Here is a 23,440-nt window from a genome sequence, read left to right on the forward strand (position 1 = left end):
ACAGCTGCATCCCCTCCCGTTTTTATTCTCTAGGGGAATGAACCCAGTACCCTTTGGAATCGGCCGTAGGAAGATTCCACGTTTTCCCAGGCGGGGCTGTGAGGCAGGAGGACGTCTCACAACCCACTGGTTATTCATTCTTTTATCCAAGCGCCCCGTGTGCCGGGAGCTGCCAGGTGACAGGTGCTTGGGACAACGCGGAGCTTGGACTCGGCGCTTGGCCGGCTGCAGGCGCGCAGCAAGGAGCTGTCAGCATTCCCTGCCGCAAAAGCTGGCTGCGAAGGCGCGGGAGACGCAGGCAGGGCGGGGGCCGGGGCCGGGGCCGGGCTGTACCGGGAAGGGGTCGGGAAGGAACAGGGACAGGGACAGGGACAGGGACAGGGACAGGGACAGCGACAGGGACACACCGCCCCGCTCCGCCGGTGCCTGTCCCCGGTGCGGCTCCTCAGCGCCCGGCCGCGTTGTCCCGCGCCCCCTGGCGGCCCCGCGCGCGCCCCTCACAGCGCTGTGCGCCATTGGCGCTCCCCGCGTCACAGCCGCGTGACGTCACCCGGCCGCGCGCAGAGCCGCCGCCATGGGCAAGAGCCGCGGCGGGGCCGCCAAGGCTGGCAGCGTGTTCAGCATCGCCCGCAGCGGCGCCCTCAGGGCCAAGGCCAAGGGCAAGGCAAGGCCCGTCACCTCCGGGCTGAGGCAGGTGAGTGCTGCGGCGGGGGGAAGCGCTGGCCGGGCTGCGGTAGCGCCCCACTACGGGGAGGGCCCCGGCCATGCTGCGGCGSCCGCGGGAGGCCTCGGCCCGGCGGGGTTTGCTCCTCTTGGGGTTCGCAGCGCAGTGGAGAAAGCGCTCGGAACTGATTAAATCGAGCTGGTTTAGGGACAGTGTGCGTCCGGCCAAGTGCACGGGTTTTACCCCAAAGTTAAGTTTTTATGTGGTGTCATCATCTGCAAAAGGAGAAGGGCAAGGAGTTTGACTAATCTGCAGGCATATGCCACAGAAGACTTCAGGCTGTGCTTGACGATGTCGCTTGGGAAGCGTCTGATAGCATCTCGCTGTGTCCTCGGGATGCGATGCTAAAGGGCACACCAGCAGTTCAGCGAGTCCACGTTCACCGGACTGCATTCATAGCGTCAATGAGGGTGTAATTCAATCTACAGTTTAACAACATGCTTTGATCCAAACCACCGGGCATAGTACAGCTAACAAGGGGAAGTCCTGCTCCCTTCCATCACGTTCCTGCTCCCAGGAAGGGTTCCCTTTGCCGGCTCTGGGCTGTTCCCACAGCTCTCCTTGATGTTGGCTCAGGAACTCCTCACCCACTAGGTGACTCAACTTGCTAAATGAGCAGCAAAAGCAATTAAAAATACATTTTGCATTTTATGTGCTGGGTTGGTGAGCTGAACAAATTTTATTACGAATGAATGAATTCAAAGAGAAGCWTTTTAGTGGGGAAAAACCAGAAAGAATCGATTTCTGATCCAGTAGCTTTTTATTTGCCTCAGCTGTCAAGTAAAATTCTGTCAGTGAGATGCAGTGAACAGATTTAGGACTGCACAGTGCCACGTGTTTTGCTCTTAATTCCTTTCTGCCCCCTTCTTGGACCTTACACGGGCTGTGATGCTCTGCAGATACTTTTGTGAGCCAACTGAACATACTAAAGCAATTGAAAAACAAAGAAAAAAAATGATAGTTATTTTTGTGTCTGCAGAGGAACACAGCCCAGAGGAGGGAGAGAGTGGTCACAGAGCAGGGAGCATGCAGGACAAGAGGGATGGGGGTGATCTTAAGCAAGTTTTCCTGTTGGTAACAGTGACTATGTTCTTAAACCCTGCCTCCAGCTTGAGGTGTATGTTCTGTGAGAGTTCAGCTATCCCTCTAGAAAAGCATCTGTTAATAAAAAAGCAGATAATGGCTTMTTTTTTTTCATTTGATGCAGTTGAAGTGCTGGACAAACATAAGTAAATAGCTCTAAAAAAAGGCCTGTTTTAGATTCCCTCCTGCAAGACAAAGCCACTTGATGAATTTATCTGGTGGACAGACTGGAATGTAACAGACTTTGGAAAAAACAATGTCATGTTGCTGGCATCATATCTCCTCTTAGTCTAGAGTGTTCTGTATAATARAGGGAGAAACAGGTTTAAAATCATATTCATGAAAAGTTAGCTTGTTAGGAGTAAAATTTTATTCTGTGTTTGAAGCTGTATTCTTTAATGCATTAAGCCTCTGGGCTTAATAGGATTTACTTATCATTAAGCAGTATAGGAAGATGCTCAGAAAAAGAATTGTTAAAATACGTTTATTCAATAATAGCTAAAAGCCCATTATAACTATTCAGAYAAGTTTTGATATAGATACTCGTGCTAGCTATAGAGCCTCTTTCTATGGAGAAGTTCCTGCCGGAGTACCTGAGAATATCATGTATTAAAACTGGAAGCATCTAACTCCCMTGTGAAGCTGGAAGATGGTGACAAGCCCTGATGGAACAGCTTATGTTTGCACATAATGTTACCAACATGATGTCCATCCACTCTGATCTGAGCTAGGAGCTGGGGCAGTATTTCTCCATTTATTGTCCCAGTTAAAGTGTTAATCTGAGTAGAGTAGGTCTGTTTTGTCAACTTCACTGCCACTGCTTTGTTAATACTGGTTCCCTTGGTCAGTCAGAATAAATGCAATCATTGTTACTGTATAAATGCTCTGAAATTATGGAGGCTTTGAAAGCAAAATGAATACGTGTAACCATTCACWGTTTGCTTCTGCCTGTTTAAATTGCTGAGAGGTAAATTACAGGGGCAGCGTTTGGAATGGCAGTAGGTATCCTGAAATTTGGGGTTGCCTGAAGACCTGAGAGCCTGCTTCTTGAATTTGTGATAGGCCATCACCTGGCAATGATCCTGTTCCAGACTTTGGAAGCAGCAGGTGCTAGGGGTGAGATGAGCTGAATCTTACTTGGCTGCAGTGGTGAGAGTTTATGCCCTTTTGAATCCACCCTGCTCCTCTACTATARATGGTTGTCCCCAGAGCACAACCATATTCCTAGCTCTTCCTCTTTGAAAGCAAGTGTGTTTAATGAAATAACTCACAACAGACTTGTGCTAAGAGAGGCTGAGGTGCCCAGAGATACACATCCTGCTGTGCTACAGCCACACCATTTATTTTAATATTGTGGGAAAACCTGCTAGAGATTGTGGGCCAGACCTATAGTGTGAACAATTAGGATGCAAGGCGTGATACTGAAAGGTAAGCTACTGGAAGAAATTTAAAATGGTAAAATCATTTACAAATTTTATTGTGTTTGAGGGGCTACAGGGGTGGCTTCTCTCAAAATCTGCTGGRAGCTTCCCTCATGTCTGAAAGGCCAGTGCCAGCTGGCTCCAGGATGGATGTGCTGCTGGCCAAGGCCAAGCCCATCAARAACTGTGACAGTGCCTCTGGCATGATGTAGTTAAGAAGCACGACARCAACAGCAGTCAGAACAGAGTGAGAATTTTTGATAGAAACAGCCCTCCAGACACCAAGGTCACTGAAGGAGGTGCTCCAGGTGCCAGAACTGAGAATACTCCTCTCCATTTGTTTGATGACAAATGAAATTCCTTTTCCCCGTCAAGTCTGTTCTGCCTATGATGGCAACTGGTGAGTCATCTCTCCCTGCCCTTATCTCAACCCATGGGCCTTTCATTTCCTGTCCCCTGTCCAGCTGCAGAAGGCAGTGATAGAGCAGCTTTGGTGGGCAGCTGGCATCCAGCCAGGGTCAATCCACCAGGGAGCTGAAGGAAGGAACCCTTCCTGGCACTCCAGCTAAGAGAAGCTGAGGGTGGTGTAGCACCACCCTCACTTGAGCTGAAGGTGGCGAAGCCTGACTTTCTTTTTTTCTGTTCTTTCTGGATCACCACGGGCTCCTATTCCAATTAACTCTTAATTTTAAATGTATTAGTACACAACCAGATGACCTAATGAAGTAACAGATAAAACATACTGAAAAGCATGTAACACTGGTTGTATAATAGTTGCACAAAACTAGGGAAATTTCTCATCAGTGGAACTTTTGTTAAAAATGTGTATATATTTTAAAAATACATCTTTTCTTTTTTTCTCCTCTCCCAGATAAACATTAAAAATGCTGAAAAAGTTAGCGCAATAAATAAAGCATTCGCTGAAGTTCAGAAAGAAATACAACAGCTATCAAAAGGTACCACAGCAGAACCTCAGAAGACTCAGCAGGTAATTTCACTTTGTAAAAATCTGAGAATGAAGAGAATGTGTGTGTTTAAAGCATTATAATGTGGCTGTAAGACTGCAGGCAATTAGCGTGGTTGTTCAGAGCATGGTGCTGATAGTACCAAGGTGCTGAGTTCAACCCCTGCATGGGCAACTTACTTAAAAGGTGGATTTGATGATCCTTGTGGTCCCATCCACTTCACAATATTCTGTGAATTTGTGAATTCATGCAGTTGCTTTAAAGCTGTAATCCCAGTTTTATAAATTTCATTTGTATTGCAATACTGAAACYTGGTTAGCACATTCAAATGCTATGTAACTGCTAGAGAGAGAACAGGGCAGGCAGCCATGCTTGAAGCATGCTTCAGAATTATTCTAGCTGATTTCTAATTGGTTTAGTCCCAGCTCCATCCCCTTGATTTGAAACTTACATCTCCATATGAATAGACAGAGGATGAACTTGGCTGTTCCCTCTCTGAGGCACCTGACAGTGCTTCGAAACAAACAGTTCTCTCTGTTCCAGATTCCTAAGCCTTCATATTACCTCATCAGAAGTACCAGTATCTGAAACAATTTCCATAGTAGAGGTTTTGCCTGCAGCACTTAGGGTTCAAGACAGTGTTTCACTTGCTTTTGTCTAGTTCTGCCCACTTGCAGTCTTGCACAGGAATTAAATCACRAAGTTTAATTCCTGACAAGTTCTTACATAGAAACTCTTTATCCTGACTCTGACACTCTGGGTAGAATTTCAGGGAGAGAAAGCAGTGCTTCACGATGTGGTGCAGATGAATCCATCCTGACTGTTGGGGGAAGGTGGAGTTTGGAGAAGTGGACATGAGTTCCTAGTGTGCCYGAGGTGATCAAGTTTCTGCACAGCTGGGAGCAACAAAACAAGTGTCAAATAYCTTAAAGAGAGGCAGAGGGAAAAATGAAATACAAGTGACAGTGCTCAGCACAGGATGAGGCCAAGCTAGGATTTCAAGGCAGTTGGAGCCAGTGGTCCTATCTCTGCTGGCTTGTGACTTATTCCTCCAAGGATTCAAACTTTACCACTAAYTCTGTGCTAGTAGGGCTGTGCATGACTATGCTGAATTTGATCACTGAGGCTGTAATAGTGTTTTCTCCAAAGTTGCGTAAGAGTTATTGAGAGCAGTTGTGAACTAAAAGCTGAGTCTGTCTCAGTTGGGCCCCACGTGTTACATTACTGTCTTTCTCCTGAAGAACAAAGCATTTGCTGCTTACTTTAATAATTGGGGGGATTACAAGATATGACTGCAAAATTAGCCTAAATTAAATATATAAAAGACAAACCAATTTTCTAGACAATGGGTATTTATTAGTTGTTTTTTTTATGCAGAATAAAAAGAAATGGCTTTCTMCTTTAAATCTAAATGCTTCTTCTTTTTCAGGTTTCCACAAATCTAGAAAAGGAACCAGCAAACGTGGATGCTGCCACAAGCCTATTATCTCAGTTGTAATGCAAAATGGACAAAGAAGGGGTTGCAAGAAACGAAAGACCACAAATACTAATGGCTTTGTTTGCACAATTTTATTAAAAAAATCTTGTTAATATACAAGTATTGGCACACTTTAATACAAACTACAAACAGACCTTTCCTGTCATCTAGGAAAGTGGAATGTCAGAAGTCAGTGTGAGAAACTTAAAGTGCTAAAACAGAAGGCACTTCACAAAATTGGTTCACTGAAACAATTTAGCATAACTCATGTTGATACCCTTCACTTTACAACTTGGCAGTGAAAGCTTCAAAATTGTTTGAAAAGTTAAAGATTATAGAAAGCTTCTTGGCAGTAAAGCTTCAAATAAAATGYTGTTAATTGTGAGAAGCCTAATCATTTTCAAAAAAATGATCAAAAGGCTATAGAGTATTTTCACTTTTCTTACTAAAAGCTCCAAACAATTGGATTACATAGAGAAACACTCAGGTGAAAAAGTGCCAGAATTTCTGATAAGAGCCCTTTTTTCTTGTTCTTGAATTTGTTTTGTGAAGTAGTTAAAGGAAGCAAAAGGAAATATACTCCCAGAGTCAGTGAACTAAGAAGTTATACATTCATTATTCAAATACTTAGGTTATGAAGTCTAGAATGTTATAGTTAGAGGTAGATAAGTAGTCTGGTTGACACRATATCTAATAATTTAGTATCTGCACATCAAAGAGATCACAGACTCCTTCATTATCATCCAGGTTAAAGTTGTAGTCATCTCCGGGAGTAGGAGAGAGTCGTAAGAGAGGAAAAACTGTAAAGCAGGAATAGTTTAGTTTAAATTAAAACACTTTTGGAAAATCAGCCCTATCTCATAATTCAGTATGTTTGTCACCAGGGTTAGTCTTCATTATTAAAATAGTCTTGATAATCTGACAAGCACACTAGGATACAAACCATGAATACCTGTTCTGCATTCAAACTAAGGCAGTAAGTGATGTATCTATAATTTTTTGCCTGATATTTTAAGTAACTTTGCTGAAATGAAGTGGTAGCTGTGGAATATGGGTTTAATTTCTTCTACAGCCAAGGAGCTCCTTAGCAGCTTTAAGAAACTTTACCAGAAAGCCGTAATCTATATTCCTTTGTCTTGTTACAATATTGCATCTATCAGCCATCAAGTAAGTAAGGAAGTCAGCATTCTTTCTATTTTCAAGAGGAGGAATGGAGGGTAGCAGTTTGTCTGTGCACTGCATTTCAAGCATACTCAAAACTGTCTTTGGGGGAATGCAGGAAGATAAGTCTCAGCCCTCTGCACTGTAGGAACTCTAGCAGAGTGTAGATGAGCTGAGCATGCTGTCCCGGCTGTAGAAATGAGGCTGTTTCCATGTTAGACACACATTGGCACATTGACAGAATCCCATCTTGCCCCTCTTAYAACCACGTCTCTTTCAGGGTGAGCCTTGAGGTGGTCTGCCTGAAGGGCAGATATTAGCACAGGSCTCACAGAACACCGGGCAAAAAGAACAGAGCAAGCAGAGTTCACGTCTACCTGGCACCACAAGAGTGAGAGTGGCAGAGAGGTAGGGAGCACATGAACTCTAGTAGCTGTGGTTCAGTGCTGCACTCACATGGCCCAAGACAAGCAAGAGCAGAAATGGGTGGCACTTGTTCTGTTAGTGTACCACAGCTGGCTATGCATGAGGTCTGCATCCAGACATGTAACTATGTTCTGAAATATTTAAAGCACCTGCATGAAGCTTTAGGCAGGACAGAATTAAAACAGACTTTTTTTTAAGGCAGCACACTAGTTATCAGCTTGTTCTTTCTTTGTCCCTAACTTAAGGACTGGTGGGTTATTCATGCATGTAAGTGCTTATTGGATTAAGATTTTCATATTTTGACTGTTAAATAAAACTGTTGCAGGGAATAGAAAGGGGAGCAAAGACAAGAGTGACAGARCAGGCAACATGGGAAAGAAGTAGCTTCATACTGACTCTTGGCATCAGATTTAACAGATGCCTTGTAAGTGCTGTTCACACAAAAACCATGCTGCTACTTTTGATTATTAGAAAAGATGCTAAATACTTACCATCAGAAGACATGAGTTCATCAATAATATCTCCACTGATATTTCCTGTGAAAGACAGGAGCACATGCTTTGTGTATGGGAGGTTTTTAATAACGTGTTTATAGACGTCAACACATTCTTTGCATTTAAACACTGAATTGCCAAGTACGCTATGGCTCATGCAGTGTAAGAGCTGCAGAGATAGCATGCCATGTAGATGTAAAATATGTATTCATCTTTGTATCCCCTGAGTTCCTCCCCCTCCCAATACATTTTCCCACTAATCTCTTATAATCCAAGTGCCATATACAACATGAAGCTTATTGGTGGCAAGGAAACCCATTGGTTCAAAATGAGTATGGCTCCTCAGAGCTGGCCTAGTGGCTTCATTAGGAGATAAGAGGCCTGTTTTTCCCTCTGTGTAACTCATTGGTAACTTGGTCACAAAGAAGGGCTCAGGAAGCCAGTAAAAACATTTGAACAGGAACTACTGCTTCCTACCTGCAGGCTCCTCCATCTTTGCAATGTCAAATGAGTTTGGCTTGAGAATACAGTTGACATCCAGAGGCAGCAAGCTCTGGTAGTCACTGGAGCTGGCTGAAGCTTGGGCACTGTCTCCAGACAGGCTAGGGTACAGCTCTGGCTCTGGAAGGCTGGAGTAAGGGGCTGCAGGGGCTGCACTGTCCCGCTGGGCACTGCCATCTACATGGACAGGAAGGCGTGTTACAAGTGAAACGGAACACAAAGCACGTGCCCCCAGATTTGTCTTTTGAGGAGAGCACRGCCAATGTCTGGGATCAAGTGAGAGGAGTTTTGCCCTTCCACAGTCACAATTAACAGTTTATTTATTAAAGGTTAATCAGGACTCCTCAGAAATGCAGTTGCAATACTCACAGCATTTTCTTAAATATTTTCCTATTACCTATTAATTTACTATTACTATGAAAAAAATACCTGATACTCAGGCAGCCTCTCACTGTGGCTATGTGGAAGAAGGTAAGCGACCTTGTGGCACAAAAGCTGGAACTGATGCCTGTATTATCAGTCTCATTAAAAGGTACACGTTCAAATCATATCCTCCGTCAGAGGTTTGCAATTTTGCTCCATACTGCATTCTGGAGAAGCACCTCAGAAAAATTAACAGGATTACATCCAAAACCTGTTCAGAGTAAAATGATAAGCTCTGAGGGAAGCATCTGTTTCACAGATGAGGAAAAGAYATCTCTGTAACCTACTGAGAACTGCTACCAAGCCCTTGGAGTAAGTTTTAAATGGACAGCTCTACCCTATGCAAATTCTTGCACCTTTCTTAACAGTTTCTTCTTTCCYTCCAACTGCCTTCCTCCCCCACCCATCAGAGGCAGGAAAACCCATGGATCTACCTGATGGTGTGCCTACAGCTGCTGTTTGCGGTAACTCCTGTGCTTGTTTCAGGTCATGTTCTGGGGGATCTGGAGGAGCTGTAGCTGGTTTAAGTGGAGTCGCTGGAGCTGCAGGTTGAGATGGGGGCTGTGCAAGGTCATCGGGCGGAGGAACYGGGAACACCGTGGGCTTGGAGGAGCTCGATTCTTTATTTATAAGCAGCACATGGATAGGTCCTGAGCTGCTTTTAAGATTGATCTGGTATTTCTTCTGTCCATTGTGTCCCTGTAAAAGTGGTACATTATGAAAGTTACTGTTCCTTGAGAATTTGGAACTGTACAAGCTGATGAAGACTAAGATCAGCTGTTTCAGTTGCTGCCTTGGGTCCTGCAGAGAACCTTACCATTGCCTGAATTGATTTCAGCAGTCAGATAAAGACAGTACCACTGATCAACTTCATGGCTCTAGTCTTGGATGCTTTTACAATATTAGACAGTGCTTAGCTGCACTAAAAATAGCTTGTGAGACTTCTCAGGTGAATTTCAGCCTTCTATAAGCACAGTGGCTATCATTTTTCATAAAATGCTCTCTCYCAACTATGTAAACACTACTTAAAACCAAGCACTGCAACAACAACAATGATGAAAAGTTAAACGATAGAGAGAAGTAAATAACCTGGCCTATTTTATTCTTGCCAATTAAATCCTTTTGGCTAAAGCGAGACTGCAGTCTGTTTCTCTATCCAGTCTAGCACTACAAGATCAAATCTAAATTAAATCTAAACTAAATCTGAAAGGCTTTTTCATAAGAGATCCATTTTAACAATACAACAGAGAAACCTGACACATAAAAATCACTGAGTTCTCAAGAGAATTCATGAAAACTATGCATGCTTTTGAAAGTTGCAACATTTAAAAACAAGAGAGAAGAAACCTACTAGTGAATCTTGGTTTTAATAGATGACAGTCACCACAGTATAAAACCCACTTTTTTCCATCCAGCCTGTCTCTTCTCAATTGAAACGATCCTAAGCCTTTCTCCTCCTCCTCTTGCATAGGGATAGAGAGAAATCCTCTACTTTAAAATAGCTCTTTTTTTCCACTATTGCTCTAGAACACTTAGGTAAACAAGAAACCAGTACATACCATTTCAGGTCTAGGTACTTCTAACTGTGTACCACAAGGTGCTTGAATTGCTAGAAGTGTATCTCCTGGTTAAACAGCAATTTTTAAGTAAGTGTATTTTTCTTAAGTCTTGCACAGTATCCACTCAAGTAAGATATGGAAATTCTCTAAGGCCACCTCAAGTACTGCATAATTTAGCATATATAAACTTGTGGCAGGACATGCACAGTAAGATCCAAGTATAYTGCATAAAGTAAATCACAGAATTCCCATACTTAAATCATAGTTGCAAAAACCTTTTCTCATAACAGTACAAGATTTACCATTTTCTTTACCCATGTCTTCTAGTTTTATATATAACATAAGGTGAAAATATTAAACGAGTTCCCTTTTTCACAAAATTAAAGAATCATTTAGGTTGGAAAAGACTTCCAAGATCATTGAGTCCAACCTTTGACTRATCACCACCTTGTCAACTAGACCAATAGCACGAAGTGTCATGTCAGTCCTTTCCTGAACACCTCCAAGGATAGTGACTCCACCACCTCCCTGGGCAGCCTGATCCARTGTTTATTAACCCTTTCTGTGAAGATTTTCCTGATGTCCAACCTGAACCCCCCTTGGACAGCTTAAGGCCATGTTCTCTTGTCCTGTCACTGGTTGCCTGGGAGAAGAGACTGACCCCCACCTGGCTACAGCCTCCTTTCAGRCAGTTGTAGAGAGTGATAAGATCTCACTTGAGCCTCCTTTTCTCCAGGCTAAACAATCCCAGCTCCCTCAGCTGCTCCTCGAATGACTTCAGCTAAACCAGCTCTCTGGTCTAGCTCACTTTATGACTTTGATGAATGGTGGTACTACAGAGATTTAACAGAAGGAAGAGAAAGTATTAATGTTCATCTTCAGTACCAGCACTTCCAAGTATCTAAACTCATAGCTTCTGCAGCACATGGAACTGGGATGTAGCAGCTGGCGGTCAAACTCATCTGTGGCTTACTRTGCACATGAAAATGTGTTGGTTAAGGTCAGGGGACCACAATTACATCCACAGCACTGCCATCAYGCTGCAGGCCACTTACCTACCTGCACATCATTACCCCTTTGTTCACAGCTAATTTGGAACAACACTCTTCTTTCTCTGCCTCCTAAGAAACACTGAGGTGAAGTACTATGTGAGCACCATGACAGTGCCTCCATGTTTTGTAATGACTAAATCTTTTCAGTAACAACTCTTTTTTTTTTTAAATTCTGCTGTAGTTTTCTAATCTTGTGTTTTTATTAAAAAATAATCTTTCTTGTGGCAAAGAAAATACGGTTTTGAGCCTAGCTGGAGACTGAACAACAATCTTCCCTTGGGTGTGCCCGGATCAAGAGATGATGTCAAGGGAAGTAACCTCTGCCAGCAATTCTAGACAATTTCTTCAAACTGCCTGTACAGGAATCCTTTAGATTTAGCAGCAATACCCCATCATTGACCTRCAGGTGGCTCCTATATACACCATCACAAGTTCTGTCTTGTTGCTACCAGAAAATGGTAAGAAATTTGGATCTTCCTTGTTCTTTTGGAGGGTTGAACCAACATGTCCTGTCTCTGCTTCCATTAATGGCTCATGGCAAGCTGCTGATGTATAAATATCAAAAATGACATCCAAAACTAGGGCTGCAGCTGAGTTCCATTCTATAAATCTGTGCCTACAACTAGAAAATGCCAGAACTTGGTAGTCATGAACATTATGAGACACGTCTAGTACTGATCACTATTAAGTACTTCTGAATTCAAAATATTTGCAGGGAAAAAGCAGGTTATTTTTCAAGAAATCCCTCACTTTAGAAACACAGCCTAGCAGCAACTTACCATTGAAGCAGTTGCAGATATCTTCATGGGTGACATACGAAAATGTAATTTATGTCAAGGAACATTTTTCTTAAAGCAATTTAAAACTGCTATGTGTTTAAAAGAAGTTTATCCAAATTGAGCCTAAACTATAAAGTTATTATTTTTACTCAGAGGTGTAATCAAGGCATTATTTTTGATGTTCAGAATGGCTCATTACAAATAACAGAAGTTCTGTGTTTTAAAGAAAAAAACCTGTATCTGCAAAGAAAAGAGAAAAACAGTTGTTTAGTTTGAATGAGAAGAGTGTCTTCTAAAAAAGGAGAACATGTAAAATCTTGTTTTGAAGAATACCATTTATCTTGCTAACTTGACAATACAGAACTYGGGTATGTATCAGCATTTCCCAGAATCATAGAAAAATACTGCTAAAGGGAACTTCAGAATTCATCTACCATCCCACACCTCTGCCTCAAGGTAGGATCCACTGTTCAGACATTCCAGACAGATGTTTGTCTTTCCTCTTCTGCAAAACTTCCCGTGACAGATATTCCACCATCTCCCTGGGGGATCAATTTCAGTGCTAGTTCTCCCAAAAGGAAAGTTTCTCCTAACATTTAACTTCAACCTCCTTTGCTAGAAAAACATTTTACAGAAATGTTTTCTGCACAGAAACTCCAGTAATTTTTAAGCACTTATCATTGGTATTATAGGTAAGGGTACTTTTCTTGCTTCCAATCTCAGGTGTCTACATTGCTCAGTATTTTGCAGGGCAGCCAAACATATGCTTATAAGCAAGGCAGCTGGAACTCTTTGGTACTTATATGCAGGATATTTTTTTCCAGTTTCAAACCCAATGAGCTTCAGGACTTTGTCAACTCAATTTATCTTGGGGTGATAGCTTAGTATTTTCAAAACAATGAAGCAACAAAAAAGATTCATGTAAAGCACTGGTAACAAAGTATAAGTTCAAGTTCTAGAAAGCTTGATAAAACAATTCATTTCAAGTCAGACACCAGGATTATCCTATTGACTTAAAAGTTACTGCTGTACACACACACACACACACACACACACACGTATATATGTGTGCTAAATTATTTTCATGTTACCAGTCATGATGTTAAAAAGTCATGTAAATAAGATTTTTATCTTCTTTTGTTGAGGCAAAACCTGAAAAGATACTTACCTTACCTTGATTCTGGATAAAATGGGCCATATTATGCTTTATCCATTATCCACACTTTAACTGTTGCTTTAATTCTAGTTCCAAAATGCACACAATTAATTTAAAAGGATATTGGTGGTTTGTAGAATCRTCCATGACGTTCTTGATACTCTGCTGAAGCCACAGCTTCTGCTGATCCAATTCTTTTTCTTTTAGCTCTAAATCTTCAATTTCAGCTTCCAGATACCTCAGCCTGTCTATGACTTCTTTTGTATTGCAGCCAGCACCTACTCCTCTTAAAAAGGTATAAGGGTTCATGAAACCAAAAGTGAAAATCTAAAGCAAACATACAATGATAATTTCTTCAGATATTTTCAACATTTGGAAAATCTACTAATATTCAATATGAAGGAAATGGGCATTTACTCTCCCAGTTGTGTTTTAATAGAAAAATGAAAGTTATTAGCTTTAGATTAAATTAAGAATTTCTCTCCACAAAAATTTATCTTCTTTTGGAATGCAKTTTTTTTGTGTTGGAACTGGTTTGCAAGCTCTTTCTCCTCCCTCTATAATTCTTGAGTTTTTATCTTCAGAGACCTAAGAGAAAATAGGCACAGACTGTGGGAGGTAGGTGGAGATAGTGTGTCCTGATACCCCTCCTGGATTCATTCAGTGTGAATTTTTCAACTACACGTGCTATTGATAAAGTAGAACTACAAGTTTTCTGGAAGTTTCTCTTCTGTATGCTTAAACATGATTTTGTGTATCAAAGACACAAGTTAAAAGGAAGATAAATACATTTCATTTGCAACTTTATTGTAATTCCACAATGCCATACTGCTCATTAATTAGCATCATGCTAATTTTATTCTGTCATATCTAGTCAGAAGAAGTAGAAAGAAGCAAGTTTTGTTGCTCTTAGGCATGTGAAAATTTGCATAATAGACATAACTTACTTCCACTGAATGCTGTTTTTTGACTTCTTCTCAATGAGATCTATCCCCTCCAAAACATTGGTGATATCATAGATCCTTCTCTTCTGCCTCACAGCAAGTGTATCAGCAGCCTGTGGAGAGAACACGTATCAGCAACTGCATGCTGAGGGAAAAGAGAAGCCGCTCCCTTAGGAAAATGCCATCTAATGTCATTCCCAAGGGAGAGGGTTCCACTCTTCCAGAGCCAGATACTCCATCATGAACTCTGAAGTTCAGCACCTGCAGGTAATGTGCCTTGTGGCACATTAGTGGTCACCTGGCTGAAGGTCAGAGGCCATTTCCCAGCAGAGAGGGGAGCTCACAGAGCTTGCAAAGACCACGGTCAGTATCTGGAGCAGATTCAATTGCAATGGAGGAGCTTGCCATGCTCTTTCTGGAGGSCAGGAAAAAGGTATGGAAGGTAGGCAGCAACACCCTGCAGTGTGCCAAGCCTCTGAAGCCAAGGACAAACTAAGTTTATCATTCCTTCCACTGACACTGGAGGTATTGCAGCCTTTGTTTGGATTCAGTGGTGCCAGGATACGAAACAAAAGGGCTGTAATTTCACAAAGTGGCTGGAGGAGAGCTGCAGTATTTCAAGCCAGCRTTGTCCTCGCACTAATCCACCTCGCAGTGTACAAGGACACACTCAATCTGTCACACTGAGCCCAGGACCCTGGTACAGCTCCCCTGGTACAGGGATGTTCAGCTGACACACAGCCAGCTGTGCTGTGCATCAAGGGCTGTCACACCTCAGCACTCTGAGCAAAGCACCGTGTCAGGTAGAGCCAACTGCTTCCTGCCTTACTTCTCTCCATGGTGACTTTATGTAACTGATGAAAAGAGTTAAGATAAAATAAGCAAACGAGCTTGTTATGCCTTCCAAACCTGAAAAGCAGCTCAAGTTCAAAGAATTTTCCCCAAAAGGAGRGAAAGCAGAGAGGTGTCTGACTGTAGTTACTCAGGACACTTAAGTACAGTGATTAGATAAGATTATATGTATTAAACAAATAAAAAGCGAAGAGAAATAAAGGAGAAGGGTAGGCAAAGACTTCTGACTTTGAACTAATGCATAAAGTAAAAAAAAATCTACTACAGGAACATAATGACTTACTTCAGTTTGTTCCAATAATCTATTAAATATATGCTTTTCGTAAGCAGCCTATATGAAGGTACAACTTGAGACCAACCATAACTTGCAAGGAAAACCAAATTTCTCTGCTTAATAGTAAAATTACTGTTTTGCTACTGAAGTAAAATTGAAAGGATAAAAAGAAAGAACAGAGATTAAAAGAATACTCTTATAGCCATGAAGTATAAACACTGCTCTTTCTTCTTGATGGTGATGTACCCACAGAACAGTTTCTACTGATACCAGTAGCAGCATTTCTCTTTTATGTGGTCTTCTGCATGGTCTTTTAAAATATTTTCTAATATTTATATTTCTTCTTTTATTTATATTTCTTCTTTTAAAATATTATCTAATAAAAAAAATACATGCAAAGACATATAAACTGCAGTTCAGTTCTCTCCAAGGAAAAAGGCTCTTTGATCACTTATTTCTGTAGGTAAGCACCTGCTATCTTAATCTGCTATTTTGTTGCATTCATATTCATTGCTTCCAAGGACTGCAAGTGAACCTTAATCTAGCAAGTGACAAAGTTGATGCCACCTGCACGATGTTTAATCAGCATCCCACACATCTTACAGTCTTCAGTTATCCTACAAGTTGTTKATATTATTCAGTGCAAGGAATGGACAGTACACACTTAGCTTCCATTCAACTTTCTGTGTTTTTCCCAGTGCTCTCTACATGTTGACCTAGGACTTTGTTTACCACTCATGGTCTGAATGATGAACTGCTCTGGAGAGAGATTTCATCACTTTCTGAGATTTTCCCAATGGCCTGTCTACAAAACATAAATGCCTGACTAATCTTAATGTATTTTCAAACTGTATTTTTTTTTTCTGTAAAATAGTCGCTTTTTCTGAGCGTCCAATTTCAGATRTTTCAAAGTTGAAAAAATTGTTCCATGCTAAATGCTATTGCATTTTGTCTGCCCAAAGCACAGMTCCCATGAACAACAGCAGCAGATTTACCACCACTGCAATCACAGCTCCAGATCCCCAGGATAGGGACTCATTTCACATGAAAATGAATGATAGTTATATATGTATTTAGCTTGACTAGCCCAGTATAGAATTCAATCACTGCTATCAAGTTCAACTACTTACAAGAGTTCCACCAAAGAAGTCAAGCTGAGGCCACTTTCCAAGCTGACAAGTCTAATCCAGACATTCACTAGCTTYCTGGTACTGCTCTTGTAATCTAATTCCTCTTTTTTAAATTTTCACAAGTATTAAAAGAAGCAATTGATAAGTTCCTCCTTGACATTCTAACAGTTAACAATGTGTACCTTCTGACAGGTACATGGGTCAGAAATTGAGTTCAGCTCTCCACACAAACCATACACTAATAATTTAAATAATTTAAAGARCTTCCTGAGACAAATCTCTGGTTGTCAAAAACACTGTTAAAACTCATAAATTCTCAACCTATGTTGAGCAAAGGACACCTACAACAATGGCCCAGCTAACATGGGTGGACATAGCTTCCACATTCAGGGGCTCATAAAATCTTTCCAATGCAAAGCTGATGAACTCTAGTTATTCCTTCTAATATCTCCTCATACTTTGATCAAGTATGTTTTCAAGTCAAGCACWATGTGAGTGTCTCCTAGACAGGTTCAGAGCTAGAATAAAATATCAAAGGACAGAGTTACGGTTCTGTGTGCATTCTTATCATGCAGCTCCTGGAATACAGAAAACTGTTTGGCACAGGTTCAGCAGCAGGTGCATACACACATGCCCAGAAAGAGGAAAGTCAGGAAAAGGGCAATTGAGTTTGTGCCCCCACACAACTTCTTTGCTTCCTGGGAGCTGAAAAAAGACAGCAGAGATCATCAACTGCATGTATGCTGCATTAGCCCTGGAGAGCAGAGGAACTCAATAGAGAACTGTGGCACAGTCATTACTGAACCCTTAACAAAGCACAGGGGCCAGCACTGCCTGCTTGCTCTCCACGTGCCAAAGGAAAGAGGTCCTGCATCTTCTGAACTCTGCCTGTACCACAAGACAACATTTTCTCCCCAAAAGGGCTGACAACAGTTTGGTGTGAGTTTTAAGTTGAATGATGCTCTTGTCAAATTGTATGTAAATGTACTGAATATCACTGAGGACATAAACACTGAGGGACTGTAAAACTGAATAGACAGGCTCTTTCTTCTTCTGTAGAGTATAGCAAGTGTAAGGCAGTTGTTACTTGCCCCTGACCAATACATTTCTAATAGAAGCAGATTTTAGAATACCTCATGTTTTGCACTGATGATCAGAAAAAATACTTAACCATCATTAGAGCAGGGATGTCATTCTGCCAGAAAGAGAGCCCATTTAAGAAATTAAGACAGAAGCAATTGTATGCTTGGAGAGCATCCATCCACTCATGCTCTTTTTCTTTTTCCCTGCAATTTTATGGGCTGCTGCAGATAGAAACTCAAGTTTTCTTTCCCTTCTATATCATCCCATAATCTTTTAAGCTTAATCCTATAACTAGATTAATTCGGTGCCAAATATGCCATTATTTTAGAACAGCTGTTTGCTTTTAAAATAAATGTAAAATTCAAATTTCAAGTAAAGATAATTCTCAGTTCCACAATTTTTCAGATGCTACCAGAAAACTGTCCAGCACTAAAACATTTTCACTGCTTCCTCTTACAGCCTGCTAAACTATAACTACAGATGTATTAAAGATCAGCAGAAAATTACCCTTAGAACAGATTTTTCTTCTCAACTGCTAAATCACAAAGCTAGAAGTCCACCTGTTTTCGAATTATATTTTCGTCCCAGTGCTGATTTTGCTACAGAAATACTGACCAGAAGCACAACATCAGATAATCAATACCAGGCAGCAGAGAGACACTTAAAGGTGTCCCCTGCATGAATCATTTCTTAGAATGCTCTGCTCCATTTCAAGACTGTCCTGCTCTTCAGTTCGCTGAGCACCCAGACATAACAAAGACACACACACTGGTCTTCATTTTTCCTTACAWATATGGTTTATTTATGAGAAAACCAGTTACAGAAATCTGTGTTCTGACTCACTGCTCATGRAGGTCCCAACAATTTACACACTGCAGTTAATATTTACTTTGAACAAACTGTAACCTGTAATTCAGAAACCAGTCTCCAATAGGTCTTGGGCAAAAATGTCTGTGGCTGGGTGCAATGCCCACTCAGCTTTTCCCTGGCTATCAACCCTTTCATTSCCTCTGAGTTGGTACCTTTCTCACTAAAGAGGACAAGAAACMTTGTTCCATCCCATTACACAGCCCAGCTTTATCGTTCAAATCAATCCTCTTCCTCACTTCAAGACAAGCGTTCTGCCATGTCTTACAAACTGAGTATGTTTTGCTTCTCATATTGAACCAGAACATCTCAGGACATAGCAGACAATAAAGGAAGCTGTACAACAATCCCAAAGATCTAAACATCTTCATTCTGTTTTGCTAAAGAAAGAGGCAATTAATACTAAGAAGCTCATCAACTTCTCCAGACCACAGTATAACTGAAGGAGGAACATAAAACCTATCAGTGTTCTTCCCTATTCACCCTGAAGTTTCACTAGCTACAGAAACATCACCAAAGTGCATCCTCTCTGAACAGGGATGCACAAAAAAAGCATTCACCTCCTGGGGYCCATTAAGAGTAACCAAAAAATAGTTCAGGTTTTCAGAAACGACTTTAACCAAAGCGCCAAGTCTTTTGCTGCACTTTGCTGAGCACCTCAGCCATTCACTGACCACCTTAACCMGCCAGGCTAACACAGCTTTGCCCTGATGCACCGCACACCCCAACAACCCGGAGGCCCCGAGCTCCTGGGCAGGGAATCAGCATGCTCCAGGGAATTGGCAGGACAGGGTGCCCAGGATCCACCCTGCAATCCAGTGATCTCCTGGCATGAGGACCTGGCCAAGGCAGGCTGGTCCCAGGGTATCACCGCAGTAGCTCCAGCCACTGCAGCCCAACACCCTCACGCCCTGGAAACAGCAGGCTGGCTGCAGAGCTGGGTGATGATTTGTCACTCACATGCCAATTCAGCTTCTTTCATTCCCACTTAACAGAAAGTATAAGGTGGCAATGATTTTCAACATCATATTCTCTTACTAAAAGGACATCGAGGAAGGGTGGGCAAGAAACAGGTTTAARCAGCAGCCCATACACTGAGTCAGTGCACAGAGAAACACAGGGCAGAAAAAAATAAATCACAGAATTGTTAGGACTGGAAGGGACCTCTGGAGATCTAGTCCAACCCTCCTGCAAAGGCAGGGTCACCTAAAGCAGGTGACCTTTGAGGTGTATAGGAACTCGACCAGGTGTTTTTATGATGTCTCCAGACAGAAAGTACTCCACAACCTCCACAGGCAGACTGTTACAGTGTTCTGCCACCCTGAACATAGAGAAGTTCTTCCTCATGTTGAGGTGAAACTTCCTGTGATTTAGTTTATGGCCACTGCTCCTCGCCATGTCACTAGGCACCACCAAAGAGTCTGGCACCATCCTGCTGGCACGAACCTATAATACATTTAGATGCACTGCTGTGACCTGCTCGCAGTCTTCTCCAAACTAAACAGACCCAGTTCCCGCAGTCTCTCCTCTAAGAGAGATGCTCCAGTGGCCTCATCATCTTTGTAGCCCTCCACTGGACCCTCTCCTGCTCTCCAGCAGCTCCTCCTGTACTAAGGAGGCCAGAACAGTAAATAAAATCACCCTCAATAATTTCAACTTAACGCACGGTGCCCAAAATAGCCCTTTATAAAGAGCCGAAACGCGTATTTTAGCCGATCGCGGCGGCTGTCAGCCATCACGGGACACCCGCAGCCCGGCAGCGGCCCGGGCAAGCCCCACCACAGCGGGCGGGCGGCAGGGAAGGAAGGAAGGAGGGAGCGGACGGGCGGCCCTGCCCGGCCCCCTCGCTGCGCCGCCCTCCCTGCAGCACAGGGCCCTGTGCCCGGCCCGGCGGTGCCGCCGGCCGCCCCCCCGCCCTCGCACCGCTTTGAGGTCCAGCACGCCGTCCTTGGCCTCCTGCAGCAGCGACACGAACTTGGTGGTCAGCAGCCCCAGGCTCTTCTCGTGGCGGCTGCTGCCGCCCGCCGCCTCGGCCGCCGCGGCCATGCCGCCGGCGGGGCCACGTGTCGGGACCGCCGCAACGGCCGAGAGGAGCGCGGCCCCGGCCCCAGCGCGGCGGCGGCAGGGGCGGTGCCCAGGAAGTGACGCCGCCGCCGTTGCCTGGACACCGGAGCGCTCGGCCKCGGGGCTGCGGGCGGGGAACGGGCTCGGCACCCTCCGAGCGGGGCAGGGCGAGCGGCCCCGCGGCCTGAGAGAGGATTTACCCTTGGCTGGAGCGGGCCGCTCCCGGCTTTCGGTCAAGCGCCCCCGGGACGGRTAGCGCGGGCCTGGAGTCGGCCAGRTGTGTCCCGTGAGCCCGCCTGTCCCCGGCACGATAGCTCCTTGTCGCTCATTTCACCGTTTGCATTTGAWAGAAAAGCACTTAGATTAATTGCAAACCATGTTCTCACATCGCCCCAGGCCAGGTACAGGACACGCTGATGGTCTGGCCAGAGGCGCAGGGAATTTAATGCTTACCCAGTCTCTTCCACTGGTCTCTACATATATTCGGCCTTAATTCAGGTACACCTCTTTCTCTCAGTTACCATCCGATAAAAGCAGGGAAGCTTTAAAGTCTGCACTGTATAAGTACTCCGGGAATGCACTTAAAGTAAGAGCAGATCCTCAGGTACCCATCACACAGGGCAGTGGAGCACGGTACCTTGGGTGTGCCGTGGCACACAGGAGCTGTACCTGCAACAGCWTGTCCAGGGCAGCATGTGCACATACAGGGTAACACCGTCGCTCTGGACCTGAAAGCAAAGTCCTTCTGTCTCAAGTAACACAGGAATTTCCTGATTACACACGCACTATAGAAYCAGGTAATTCTCTTGTCTGGAAATGAAAACAAAATCGAATGGATTCGATTTTAAATTGTCATRATTAATGCATGAGAGGATGCCTTGCATCTGACAAGATCAACRTTCACATTTTGTTTATACTTTATAAATTTATATTTTTCAGTCTTGTTGGATTGAAATTTATCCTTGTGAATAGGCAAATTTGCTACAGCTTCCACCTGCACCACATCTTTGTTATTTTACCATTTTGAAGGTAAAAATAGTTTTAAACACTTATTAATGAGCTCTAAGGAAGCCATGTAAGCATAAAGAGAGAAACGATACCAAAGATGGAGTTATCTGCAAGAAAAACAAATTTTCCAAGCACTACTAACATATGCACATTCCCGAGTACTGTAGTATGAAATTCTTGAGCCAAGAGCAAGGAATACAAAGAATTCACATAAAAATGTTATGAACTCCATATGATGAAATGAGAAACTTTTAAGTTTCAGAACAAAAATTTTGGAGTTAAAACTCAGAGGAGATACTAATGTTAGGGAAATTGAATCAGGGTAAGAAGTTCTTCCTGGTGCATTCCAGGTGTTCAATGACTTCACTCAAAGCATAGTTTGGTCAAATAATAAGCAAAGAAAAAAAGAAGTGCCCTAGGAAACACTCCATCAACATGACAGAAAAGAACTCTGAAGTGGTGCAACTTTTCTGCACCAATGATATCGGTGAAAATACTAYAGAACAGCTTTTCAGGTGAGTATTTCCTCACAAACTGTGGGTTGAATTTATATAGCACAAGAATAAGAAATAATTTTCTTCTGCCTTTAGAGAACTGATAGTAAGAGTTTGTTTTTTACACTTTCCTAACCATTACCGCTATATATTCTTACATATTATGAACCAATGGCACAGATGGCAAGCAAACAGTCCWTAACAGCTCTATCCTACCTTAGATAGGAGCACCACAGTGCAGACACTCCCTGTTAGTGCTGATGGCTCATTCCTCAGGATTTCATGGGTCAGGAACGGGAACTCTGGATGCAGGAAGTCAGCAGAAGCAGATGTCTGCTTTCTGTCCCCTCCACAAATTTGGAATTCTGCCTTTATAAGACCATGCAATCTCTAGACAATTCCCAGYCCCACATGCCTCCCCCTGTGTGAAGCAGAGTGGGGGTTGTTTTCCCAGGCTGTTGGAGGCACCTCATTCAGTTGTTCAGCTGCCTTTTTTTTATTTTGCTTTGCTGTTGCTACTTCCATTCTCAAAACAAAAGTTCCCAGCTCTAAAGGTTGTGTTTTGCTAAAGACTAGTCACTGATCATCAGGTAGCTGTTTTTGCTGCATAGCCTCTGCTTTCAACTTGTGCCCRTGCTTTCAAGGCCTTTTACATCCCACACTTAAGCTGCACCTCATAACAAGAGGCAGCTGGTATTGAGCTCTGATTCCCAGAACAAGTTTTCATTAATGCATTGATAACAAAGACAGCAGGCCTTCCACAGTTAGCCAAAGGCAAGGGCTTTTTACTAGCACAGAGTACTTTTATGGAGCTGCTGTGCACAAAAAGGCAGACAATTACATGGTGCCAGTGTGTTAAAGTCTGGGTTCTGAACAACTGATGGTAAGGTTGGCTTAGGAGCTGCTATTGTCACTGGAGCAACAGGACTCTGCTTCAGCTACTGCGAGGTGCAAGGGAGGAGGAAATAGCTCCACCTGGTGAAYGTGTATCCGAATTTACTACAGCATGAAACTTCAGAGGATGGTGTAGTTCAGTAACAGTTTAGGATCTTCTGAGAACAAGCAAATGAAGTAAATGCCTGAGTACAGTGGAAATGGTAAAGCATCCACCATGAAATAAGTGTARCAATAAATTAACATAAGGCTTATGCTTTGCTTCAGTAAGAAGCTCATAGGTTAYTGTCTCCTATATTTCAAAAGCCTGGTAGGCCTGTTGCTGGGCAGAAAATCAAACTACATTGCCAAAGAAGCCACTCTTAAGTTGCAATAGTTGTACATTCTCCAACAGTGGCAGATAAAACATAATTTCAGGTACAAAAAAAAAGAGGAAGAGAGTCTGTTGTGACACAAGGGAGAATGGTTTTAAACTGAGTGTAGATTTAGATAGGATGTTAGGAAAAAATTCCTTTGTGTGAGTGTGGTGAGGCACTGGAACAGACTGCCTAGAGAAGCTGTGGATGCCCCATCTCTGGAAGTGTTCAAGGCCAGGTAGGATGGAGCTCT

At 42.9% G+C, this 23,440-nt stretch overlaps 2 protein-coding genes across 3 annotated transcripts; one reads left to right on the forward strand and one right to left on the reverse strand.

Moving 5' to 3' along the window:
• The first annotated feature begins 547 nt into the window (after positions 1-547).
• RBIS (ribosomal biogenesis factor) lies at positions 548-5,790 on the forward strand. The gene is made up of 3 exons (XM_057371119.1): positions 548-694; positions 4,100-4,216; positions 5,623-5,790. The coding sequence occupies exons 1-3, from the start codon at positions 575-577 to the stop codon at positions 5,689-5,691; spliced, it is 306 nt and encodes a 101-aa protein (XP_057227102.1). The 5' UTR covers positions 548-574; the 3' UTR covers positions 5,692-5,790.
• Positions 5,791-6,107: 317 nt separating this feature from the next.
• E2F5 (E2F transcription factor 5) lies at positions 6,108-20,494 on the reverse strand. Of its 2 annotated transcripts, XM_057371116.1 has the most exons (9): positions 20,295-20,494; positions 14,169-14,278; positions 13,344-13,507; positions 12,066-12,107; positions 10,235-10,299; positions 9,110-9,374; positions 8,229-8,429; positions 7,749-7,793; positions 6,108-6,470 (listed from the first exon to the last, which is right to left on the reverse strand). In XM_057371116.1, the coding sequence occupies exons 1-9, from the start codon at positions 20,415-20,417 to the stop codon at positions 6,361-6,363; spliced, it is 1,125 nt and encodes a 374-aa protein (XP_057227099.1). In that variant the 5' UTR covers positions 20,418-20,494; the 3' UTR covers positions 6,108-6,360. The 2 variants fall into 2 exon arrangements, with proteins under 2 accessions (XP_057227099.1, XP_057227101.1); XM_057371118.1 differs by lacking the exon at positions 8,229-8,429.
• Between the last annotated feature and the right edge of the window lie 2,946 nt (positions 20,495-23,440).

The sequence above is a fragment of the Malurus melanocephalus genome, unplaced genomic scaffold (assembly GCF_030028575.1).
Source record: "Malurus melanocephalus ecotype Western Australia unplaced genomic scaffold, MMel_1.1 scaffold_141, whole genome shotgun sequence".
NCBI classification, from domain to species: domain Eukaryota; kingdom Metazoa; phylum Chordata; class Aves; order Passeriformes; family Maluridae; genus Malurus; species Malurus melanocephalus.